Source organism: Aphis gossypii, chromosome 1, assembly GCF_020184175.1.
Source record: "Aphis gossypii isolate Hap1 chromosome 1, ASM2018417v2, whole genome shotgun sequence".
Taxonomy (NCBI): domain Eukaryota; kingdom Metazoa; phylum Arthropoda; class Insecta; order Hemiptera; family Aphididae; genus Aphis; species Aphis gossypii.
In genome coordinates, this window is record NC_065530.1 from 1,690,910 (window position 1) to 1,702,960 (window position 12,051).

Genomic DNA, 12,051 nt, shown 5'->3' on the forward strand with positions numbered 1-12,051 from the left:
AACAAAATTATATATAAATATATGTTATCAGTGTGAATAAGCGTTATCAACGTAATGTTTATATATCATTTTGTAGTAAGTAATAATAACAACAATAATAATAATTGCTATTTGTTTATATTATTGATATTCCTAAATTTATATTTGGTTATAAGCATGGCTTAGATAGTATACACATAACACATTACAGGTACATATTATTTTAATTATTAAATTATATATATATATAATATATTATTATAATAATTTATTTATATTGTTGTCGTCACTCGTCAGTCAACGTCATTCCATTTTTTCCATTGTTGAGGTCGGTCTGCACTCACTGCTACTTGTCACGTGCTGCACATTTTGCCGTTTGCTCTGTTTACATTTCCGTAAAAAATTTAAAAATTTAAAATATCAATCGAGATGTTGTCGCAAGATAGTGCCGTGGCTGGCCACCTGTTGCCGCGTTGATGACATTTTCATCGTTCATTATTCTCACCTCAAATATCTGGACGAAGTATAACACTTAACACGCCTCTTTTTAGCCCTAGCTGACTCATAGCCCATGGTTTACTAATTACATCGAATCAAAAATGGCTTGCTTTGGATTCGACCGTGACGCGCCTGAAGTACCTGGACAAATCCGTGTCAGGGGGTGTACGGACATAGTATGGCTGTGCGCATTTTTGGTTCTCTGGTGTCTGATGGTGAGTAGTTAAATATATGTTATATTTCTATATACCAATGTTTGGAAAGTTCATGATTTTCTTAAACTGAGTTATATTAATTTGTTATGCATTAATAATAAAAATTTAAAAGTTAAAAGTTGATTTCATTTTTGGTTAACTTTTTATTAAGTAATATACATTTTTTTGTTTGATAAAATCACTATTTTACTTATTTTTTTACCAATTTAAAAATATTTTTTTTTTCATTGAATCTTAGCTTTTTCATCTGAAAATAGAATTAATTGAAAACAAAATAAATTAACCTAAGTGAAAATTGAATTAGTTAATTCAATAAATAAATATCAAATTGAGTTAAGATAGTTGTTATATCATCAGAAATTAAAAATTAAACTAATTTAATCTCTATATCTCCATTTCCAATCATCGTTTATTATGATCGATCTCCTATCTTACCTTAAATACAACAGGCCTTCTAACTAAATAGTATATATTATATATAATCATACCTACCTATAAAATGAGTTTTATAATTTAAAGTTGTGTCACTGAATATTCTCTTTTCTTAACCAACTTAACCAAATATATATACTAATTCCTGCATAATTTGTACATTCATGTAGCAGGTAATCTACCACTATTTTTAAGTGTAGGAACTAGGAAGTGATTTACTATATTATACTAGGTATAATTGGCGATCTATAATTATTGTGTCAGATAAGTACAGACTATGTATACAATTTTATAAAATATAATCATTTACTTGACTGTAAATCTGTAAGCCATTTATAAAATTTTGTTGATCCACAAACAGAAGTTAAAACTCACACTAATTAATATACTATCTACTATCTATGTGGTCACATCTTAGAATGAAAATACTCCGAAAAATTCATAAAATGACATCTGAACTTAAATAAATTATGATACAAATGTATTTGTAAGTAGATTATTATACCAAGGTAGATCCTTGCAACACAAATGCTACTTTATTGTATTATGCACCTCTAGCTGATTGTAAATAATATATTCTTTTGTAATAATAATAATAATAATAATAATAATTATAAAAAACTTTTTAACTCATTAATGGCCACTCTTGCTTTACCTATTAAATATTAATTGTATGTGCAAGTTTCTAATTTCATATAATCTTTTAGATATTTATAGCTGTATTTGCTTTTATCTATGGCGATCCTCTGCGTTTGATTAATGGCCACGATAGTTTTGGTAACACTTGTGGTTCTTCTGGTAATTTCAAAATGGGCAAACTCTCCAACTTGGACACTACAGATAAGAAGTAAACTTTAAAATGTTCTCCTCAATTGGCAGATATGAATTTAACACATTTTATCAATTTAACAATTAACAATTTCTGTTGGATCTCAGGTTCCTATTCTATTTAGATCCAGCCAACATTGAACATAGTATGCAGATATGCGTTAAACAATGTCCAGATAGTGATATATTAGCGTTGGAAGATCTTCAGAATTTTTATAACCGAACAGATTCATTACTTTGCAGGTAATCCTCTAATTGTATATTTATAGTTACAATTTTACAATTATTATTTGTATGTGCTATAATAATAGTATTCTTAATAATTATTTGTCATAGCTACAATTTTGATTTGAACAATTTTACTACTGATGAAGCGCTTTACAAGTCTACTATTATCACTACATCTTTGGGGCCTTGTCCTCCATTCCCTGTTTACAAAAGTCATCATGTGTTGAATAGATGTGTTCCTGAAGAATTGAATAATCAAACATTGCCTTTGATTTACAATATTTATAGTATGATGAATGATTGGGATTTCACAGAAGAAATATTGAATGATTTGTACAAAACTTGGCCACAAATGTTGTATTTCACAATATTAGCTTTTGGTAAGAATGCTATGAAATTTTTTTTTTGAAACCTAGGTAAATTGAAGTTTTAAAAATAAGGGTGCCCAAAATAATTTGAATACATTAAATATTAGTTTAACAGTCTGTCTTTTCATTTGCAAAACTCATGGAAGTGTGCAGATAAGACTAAAACTATGATATAAATTGTAACTGAATTGGTAAATTTAAAATCACTTAAACTCTATTTAGAACTAAGTGTTTGCATTCTATTCTGACAATATTATTATAAAAACCCCAAGTAAATTTATCTAAGATTCAAAAAAGAATACAAAAGAAAAAAAAAACTGCAATAATATTATGCCTAACATTCAGTTAAATGTATTTAATGAAATATTTTTTTGTTTTAATTATAGTATTGACATTTATCATCATTTTACTGATTCATTTACTTACAAAAATTGTTGCCTATATATTATTGATTGGTGTCAGCTTGATGGTTCTAGGTAATATTTAGTTATCTAATTATTTAAAAGTGTTTATTATAGAAACATTAATAATTATGTTTTATAATTTGAATTTTTCAGTAAATGTATTTTTACTTTGGTGGGAATATTTTACTTTGAAAATACGTCTTGACAAAACTATCGAAGCACAAACATTAAGTGCCGATGCTTGCAATGAACACACCTTTCTAATACTTTCCATCCTTTTTACATTATTTTCGGTAAATTAAATTATTGTGTTTAATACATCATTGTTCTAATTCATATTCTAAATTACAGATTATTATACTTTTGTTGGTTTTGGCTATGCGTAAGCGATTGAATTTTTTGTCCACTTTGTTTCATGAGTCGGCTGATTGTTTGTCTAAACTTCCAGCCTTATATTGGCAACCTATGTGTACATTTTCTGTGCTACTTGGTTTGTATGCATTTTGGACTGCTGTGATCCTTCATTTAGCTACAGCAAGTAAGTTTTATTTAAGTTCATAATTTAACAATAATTATTTTAAGATAAATAAATTGTTGCAGATTATCCTGGTACAAGATCACTGAAATTAGTAACTGATTTTGTTGAGCAAAACATGACAACCAATGATTCAATGATTTTGGAAGAGTCGGAGAAACATTTTTTGCCATTTATCAATGGTGTGTTTTATTTTATTTTTATATCATTGGTTACTTATTAGTTATCATCATTGTGTTTCAGCTGTAGAGTTTAAAGATGCTACTTGGGTACGTTATATGTGGTGGGTATATTTAATTGGCCTAATATGGTCATCTGAATTTATATTAGCATGTCAACATATGATTATTTCTGGAGCAGTCGCAAAATGGTATTTTACCAAGTGAGTAATCTATAATTGCATTTTTTTAATTTATTGATTTAACAGAAATTATTTATTTTTTTCAGTGGAAAAAATAAAAAATCTGTTGTCCTTTCATCAATGTATAATCTAGCATTCTACCATTTGGGTTCTATTGCTCTTGGATCTCTGTTAATCATTTTATTTAAAATTCCCAGGCTTATATTGACAACATGTCATTCTAAGTAATTTAAAAATATTCAATGTTTGTGCTTTATAATTTTGTTTAATAAAATAAATTAACATTTTTAGGAGTAGTTCAACAAAAACAGATAACCATTGTATAAAAAAGACATGCTCTTGTTGTACATATTCCTTTGACAATTTTTTTAAGTATATCAATCATAATGCATATACCATAGTATCAATGGAAGGCATAGGATTTTGTTTAGCTGCTTCGAGGGTATATTATTATTATTTTTATCATATAAATATTAAATACTATAAAAATGTTAATAAAATGATTCTTTTTCTTTTAAGGCTTGGCATGTTATTGTTGGTAACGCTTTGAGATTGGGTTCCATAAACAGCATTGGTGACTTTATATTATTCCTGGCCAAGTGTTTGGTCACTCTGATTGTTGGTTCTTTGGCATTGTTCACTTTACGATCTAACTCAGAATTACATTTTCATGCTATACCAATCATCGTTATATGTATATTTACATTTTTTGTTGCTCACTGTGTCATTTCATTACACGAGGTAAAATTATTTTTTTACAATTATTTTAATAGGTTTTTATATTTGTCTATATTATAATTAATATAACTAAATATAAATGCATTAATATGTAATTTCATAATGAGTCATATTTATTTAAATATATTTAAGATAATTTTATTGTTTTACATTTAACAGGTGGTAATTGATACATTATTTTTATGTGTATGTGAAGATAAAAATATTAATGGAGAAATGTGGCACAAGAGTCCAATAATAAAACTATCAAAGTCTAAAAAGCCGATTGTAAAAAATTCTACTAACACACAAATTATAAAAACCAACACATAAGGTTGTTTTAGCTTTTACGCATTTTACACTTTTTCCTAAGATTCCAAGATTCTTTGTCTTATTTATAGTCAATAATTGTTTAAAAAATACCTATTTTATATTAACTGATGGCATATATTTATATTTATTAACTTACATTAAGTTGCTTACTATTCTAATGAGCACTGTGCAATCTGTTTATCCTATTATTAAAAAAAAAAAAAAAAATTGTTAACTCATTTAAACATATATATTTTTAAGATGGACCATTATACATTTGTTGAAACTTGACATTTTATTTTATTTTATAGTATTTATGTATTTATGAATTTAGAGTTTAGATAATTGCCAGTTTGCATGAATGATAGTTTAAAGGCTCAATACAATTTAATAGAGCAATAAAGCCTCATGTTTAAGGGACCATTAATTCATTATTGACTCATTAAATACTTCTATAGACAATGTTTATAAATATTTATTTATATGTTATCTTGAATATTTAAATATTTTTCATGTTTTAATTGGTTTATACAAATTTTATTTTAATGGAGTATATATATATTTTTCAAACAACAATTGTTAATATAATGAATATTATTGGTAATAATCCTCAGATGGTTGAAATAATATTTTTTTTTAAGTGTATTTATATGATTATTTTTAAGATGTACTTAATAAGCTTTTTTAAAACTAATACAAGAACATGATTTATTAGGTATAACTATTTTTAAAATTTTTAAAGAAAATTTATTATAATTCTTTAATTTGTATTTCACGTATAATTAAAAGTATGACTGTAGCAAATATATTAATTATTCAATTATGTTGTAAAATAAAAACAGCTCTTTTATAGTAAGGAATCTATTGACTACAACTGTCTGGTGTATTATGTAGTATACTGATTATGTACACTGTTTATACTGGAAAATACATAAGCTTTATTATTTTTTTGGTTATAATATTTTTTATTTATAAAATATTATATATTATAGATCATTAATATGATTCACTGCTTACTATATGGTTTATCTTAGTTAGCTAATGACTTTTAGCAGGGACTAATTAAACTCGATTTAATACATTTGATATGGCAGAAATTTTTGTTGTTAATTTTTATTAATAAATTTTTTTTATTTTTTAAAAATGTTCCAACTATTTTATTTATTTATTTTTGCATGTAATTTGTATCCTTATTTTAATTATGTTTTTATACTACACTATACATTTAATGGTTAACTGTATACTGCACTCATTACATCTCCAGTAGTCTTCAGTATAGCCTACAATTTAAATTTAAAATGAATATCAATAAATTGTACTCCAAATTGAGTTAATTTTAAAATGAAATAATGATGTAGTCTAGAGATGAAGTAGCCATAGATTTTAGTGTTGCACATGATTAATATCTGCATATTATTTTGAATTACAGCTACTGATTTTTCAATTAATTTACATACTGTATGTATTAAGTTAAGAGAACCCATGTGAAAGACGAGCGGCATTCTTCTTTGTGGTAAAGTAAGTTCAAAGTAAAAACTATTAACTAAAAGTATAAGTTTAATAAAGTTATTTTAGAAATGTTTAAAGCAAAATTCCGTGTTCACTGCTTTTTAGTTTTAAAAGTTATTGAATTTATGTATTTTGTTGTGTTTTGAGTCTTGTATTTTGTAATTTTAATTTCTAACACGCCGGTGCGGATGCCGGTAGTGAATAGTAATAAAGTGATACAGAACCTCGTGACTGGTGATAAATTGATAAAAACTAGGCAACTTTTAAATCTTGCCGGAATAATGATAACTGATAATATTTAAATATAATAAGTCCGGCGTGGGTGCTTTCACAAAATAAGTTCTTAGTTCTAGTTTCTATAGTTCTATATAATCATTTTTATGTAGAAGTATTGTTTCAATTTATTAAGTAGCGTATTTTACATAAAAATAGTACTTTAGAAGTTCAGAATTATATTATAATTATGTGAATTTAGACGACAACTTCTAGTACTCGTGTGATGTTCGCCAGTCGGTTGTTGCGGTCGCACCTAAAGCGGCGGTGTCGTGCCTATGGCCAGTCGCCGGCTTTTAAGAACGATGTATTGGACAGAATCGTGTACAACTCTGTGTTGCAGGGTAAAAAGGCTGTGAAACACTGGACTAACGTCCGGGAGAAGTCTAAGAAGCAAATGATTGAGGAGATGAAGTGTGACGTCGAGCCTGTGTCATTGCAATACTTGGATGGGTATGCTGCAGTAGACGAAACAACTAAACACAGAGCTGCTGGAGTATCAATAGACAGACCTCATAATTTTCCGTATAGCATTGTTAATAAAACCGTCGCTGAAAAGGATGTCGGCAAACAGATAGAAGATAATGAAGACAATGAAATACATTATGATTGTTAGTTGACCATAATTATGATGAAGTTTCTTTTTCTTGAATTTTTTACTATGACATTGTTTTATTGCTATTTTATAACATTTCAGATGAGCTGAACGAGTTAATGAAAAAAAATTGGATGAGTGATTATGAGTGTTACGAAGAGAGAAATCTAGAAGAGGAAAACAGCATTCCCTCATGGACTTCTGAGTATGGTACACCTGATCCATCTATACAAATCAGTGACATACCGTGTGGTGGTTGTGGAGCGTTGTTGCATTGTCAGAACTCATCAATACCAGGTTACTTGCCCAGCGAGTTATTTTGTCATTGTGAACCCGAAGATCTCCGAACGATGGTATGCCAACGATGCCATTTCATACAAAAATATAATACGGCTTTATCTGTACAAGTTGACCCTGTTGAATATCCAAAGTTATTATATCCCATCAAAAAGAAACGAGCATTAATCATTCTAATGGTGGATTTGACAGATTTTCCTTGCAGTATTTGGCCAAATTTAGTGGAGTGTATTGGAATTAATAAGCCAGTAGTTATTGTAGGTAATAAATTAGATTTGTTACCTGGTGATTTCCCTGGATGGGTTGAACATGTTAAGAAATCATTGGTTCAAAGCATTCCGAAAGAAGTTAATATTAAACACGTAACTGTTGTTAGTGCAAAAACAGGGTTTGGCATTGAAGAATTAATCAATAAACTACATTCACTTTGGTTAACTAAAGGCGATGTTTATTTAATTGGATGTACTAATGTTGGAAAATCTACAATGTTTAATACTTTGTTGCAATCAGATTATTGTAAAGTAAAAGCTATAGATTTGGTGCAAAGAGCAACTATGTCACCCTGGCCTGGTACTACATTGAATCTACTAAAAGTAAAGTTAATTTTTAGACTTTATTTGGTTTTTTTTTGCTAATTTTATTTATTTTAAAGTTTCCAATAATGCGGCCATCTAATTGGAGATTGTATATGAGGACTCAACGTCTTCAATATGAAAGAAAAGAAAGAATTTTAGAACAACAACTAGATGCTGACCAAAGACGCTCTTCAAAATTGAAAATTAATAATTTACCTTCAATTATTGGTTAGTATTTATAAATTTAATTATATTTTATATAGTAATTAATAAATTATTTTCAATTATAATGTGTTATATAATAATTTATTTAAACCATAATAACTATATTTCAGGTCAAATTGGTCTTACTTTTTATAAACCATCAAGTACTAATGAGAATTCACAACAAAATGAAAAGGATCCATTTACTTCAAACCAAGTTAAAGTTAATACAAGACGTGTAACTAGTAGCACTTTAGGTTTTGACGAAAATGATCCACAATTCAAAGGCAGTAAATTTTTGTATGATACACCAGGCGTGGTTCATCCAGATCAATCTATTAATTTATTGACCACTGAAGAACTAATGATGACTCTGCCCACCACTGTTATGAAACCGAGGACATTCAGTTTAAGATCTTTGCAAACACTATTTGTTGGTGGTCTTGGTAGAATTGACTGTTTGAAGTCCAGAGCTAAATTTGTTCGTTTAACTGTCTTTAGTGCTCATACTCTTCCAATAACTGTTTGTAATACAGAGGATGCAGATGAGTTTTATGAGAAATTTCTAGGTACACATTTATTAGCAGTTCCGTGTGGTAGTATAGAAAGGCTGTCCAAGTGGCCTGGATTGAGTAGTTACAAGAACCCAATTCAATTGACTGGTATAAATGAAAAAACTAGTTGTGCCGACATTGTTTTGTCATCTGCAGGTGAGTAATAACTAGTTTTATTGTATATAATATAATGGTTATGGTCAGTGGCGTATATGAGAGTTCATGTCGGGGGGGGGGGAATTTAAAAAGCGTTTACCCAACTATTCTCACAAACTTACCAAGACATAATGAATTTTATATTGCACTTGTATAACCTATAAAGTAATAAGTTAAACAAATATGATAAAAAAAGCAACATATTTATAGAACAAAATCTATATTTCTATTTTTTGTACTAGCAAATCTATTTAAAACATCATCTATTGATATGGTTATTGTATGATGTATGTTTAGCAAAGCCAAACCAGTTAAGTGTTTTTGCCCCATTTTGGATCTTAATCATGTTTTCAATCTAACAAAAAAAAGCAACAAAAGTAAGCAAAGAGAAGAATTATAAGTCCCTAATTTTAAGCAATGTAAATATATAAATATATAATATACTCAATTTTGTTAAATTACATTTTTTAGTCAAAGATTTTATGCAAAGTTTTCTTTGAATCGACTTAAGCATAATCATTTTTCATATAAAATAATTATATATATATTATATTAGTTATATAAAAATTTTCCTGGTCTAAAAATTCTCGGGAGGGAGGGCGATTGCCCCCATGGTCCCCTTCAAATACACCTCTGGTTATAGTTGATAATTGTAATATATAGACAAGTCCAATGAGTTTATCAGTATCGTATTTCAAGTTTTTTTTTTTTAAATATATGTTAATCTACAATATGTAAAAGTTGTAGTAATTATTGCTTTTTACATCATAGGTGTATTGAAGTTTTATAATATAAGATATGTTTCAATTTATTTTATGTAAACTTCATTCTATGGTTGTTTTTCTTTGATGTAACTTAAAATGAATAATTTATAAATTCTATTTTATTGACTGAACATTTTACTAGTGATCTAACTAGAATTGTGGAAAATTACAATTAAATTGGATTACAGTTGTTAGGAAAATAAACAATTATTTTTTTTTTTAATTTAAGAATCAACTAAAAAGGACACTAGCTTCACATAAATATTTAAATTTTTCATTATAATATATACCTATTATAAAATTGAATTTTGACAATATTTCTGTGAGAAAACGGTGAGTTCTTTTTTAAAACAATTTAAACTTAAAAAGTTAAAGGTCATTTAAAAATGTTGACATTTTTGCTATTTTTAAACGATATAATGAACGTTATATTGGGAATAATGGAAAAAATGCACCGTCTTGTCCTCAGAATAAATAATAATGTGTCAAAAATACTTCATGCGGTGCTACGTTCTCTTAAGATGCTCTTTAATGTTTATGAGATGTATTTCATTGTTTAAAGTTTAAATTTTATTATATTTAAATTTCTAATGCCTTTGCTATTTGATTATAAAATAGAGTAAAATAATAATTATATATGTGTATTGTATATATTTGTTTAAGGATGGGTTGCTGTGACTCCATTTCAAAATGACATATGTGATTTACAAGCTTGGACACCTGAAAGTCGAGGAATTTATATCCGTACACCACCATTATTAAGGTATGCAGTTAATCATAGAGGACCAAGAATAAAATTTACTCCAACATATTATCCAAAGAATGAGTAAATACTATTAATGTAATAATTATTAAAAAAAAAACCTTGGTATACACAAAATATTTGTAAAATTATTATTTAGTACATTGTTATATTTTTAATAGAAAATTATTATTTTATTTTATCGTTATTTTTGATATAATTTAAATTATTTTGATCCTACTCTGTAATATTAATTTTATTTTGATGGCTATCCAGTTTAAAAATAAGCATGTACCATTAAATAACTTATGTTTGGTTTTACTAAAGATAAAATTTACTATAGGTAGGTAATAGAGTTTTCGTTATTTTATTAAACCACATCTATATATTTCAAAATAAAATTGCAATGTTTCCATAACCCAATAAGCCAAACTGCCTAACTAATATATTTTTATAAAATTACAATGTTATGTTATAATTTATAAACAATTTATTATTTAATGAAAAAATAATTGTTTCCAATTCATGATTACCTATAATTTATATGACAAGTGACAAACTTTTTTTGACATCAAGATATGGTTACTGAGAAAGTGAGAAATAAACTTAGTGGTAAAATATTATACGTTATAATATATATATATTAGTAATGAATTAATGTATAACCCAATGGTTTAATTTTTGAAGAGGATATAATGACATGATTTGTTTTCTTTATCTGAGCCACGTGCTATATAGTACAATCATAGAATAGATGAATAGATCATCTATTGTGTGGTACAATAATATCGATTGATAATAATTATGTAATATCGATCAATCGTTATTCGATTATAGTAAATAGTGTTTCAATTTAGATTGCCGTCTCCAGCATTGTATTTTCTACTACCATATTATGATTTAATGCTATTTTTACTGCCTACTTTAAAATTGATTCATTCGCGGGAGCCTCAAACCTCTTTACATTTCTAAAAATTTTGATTTGTAAAATTACGTTATTTTTCGAATACTGCAACAATAATAACTGTGTAGTATTTAATGTTATAACCAGCTGAATCCATTAAAATATTTTTATGTGAGTTGTTCATGTTTGTTAATTCTAAATGTAATAAATGTGCAGGTACCTACTGGTTTTGAGCATATTTTAATGTGATTATTTTGTTATTGTTATACATATTTTATATAGGTAGTTAATGATATTTACATTTTCCAAACCAAGTTAATACATATACAGAATAATTTATACAACTTTCATAATCCTGTATATTAAGTGTACTACGAAGGTGTATTAAACTTAAAAAATTATTCAAAAAACAAATTAGGTACCTAATATTACATAACGGTAGTATTATACGTCTACTTGACTCTAAAACATAATGGGTACTTATTAGTTTGTTATAGTTAACAAAGCTTTTTATAAAACATAATAATTTATACCTATATAATGTTTATCAACATATTTTATAGGAAGTATAAAATGCAAATAATAATACAATTTCCTATTT

General features: G+C 27.0%; 2 protein-coding genes across 2 annotated transcripts; both read left to right on the plus strand.

The window, feature by feature from the left end:
- The first annotated feature begins 81 nt into the window (after positions 1-81).
- Positions 82-5,825, plus strand: LOC114120805 (choline transporter-like 1). Its single transcript, XM_027982843.2, has 14 exons — positions 82-190; positions 277-692; positions 1,832-1,971; positions 2,061-2,195; positions 2,289-2,560; positions 2,935-3,024; positions 3,106-3,245; positions 3,304-3,490; positions 3,553-3,669; positions 3,731-3,869; positions 3,935-4,072; positions 4,140-4,290; positions 4,368-4,589; positions 4,746-5,825. Exons 2-14 carry the CDS (start codon positions 579-581, stop codon positions 4,896-4,898), a joined length of 1,998 nt encoding a protein of 665 aa, XP_027838644.2. The 5' UTR covers positions 82-190; positions 277-578; the 3' UTR covers positions 4,899-5,825.
- An 853-nt stretch (positions 5,826-6,678) lies between these two features.
- Positions 6,679-10,743, plus strand: LOC114120820 (nitric oxide-associated protein 1). Its single transcript, XM_027982865.2, has 5 exons — positions 6,679-7,270; positions 7,357-8,144; positions 8,204-8,354; positions 8,462-9,040; positions 10,468-10,743. Exons 1-5 carry the CDS (start codon positions 6,886-6,888, stop codon positions 10,632-10,634), a joined length of 2,070 nt encoding a protein of 689 aa, XP_027838666.1. The 5' UTR covers positions 6,679-6,885; the 3' UTR covers positions 10,635-10,743.
- Positions 10,744-12,051: the final 1,308 nt, after the last annotated feature.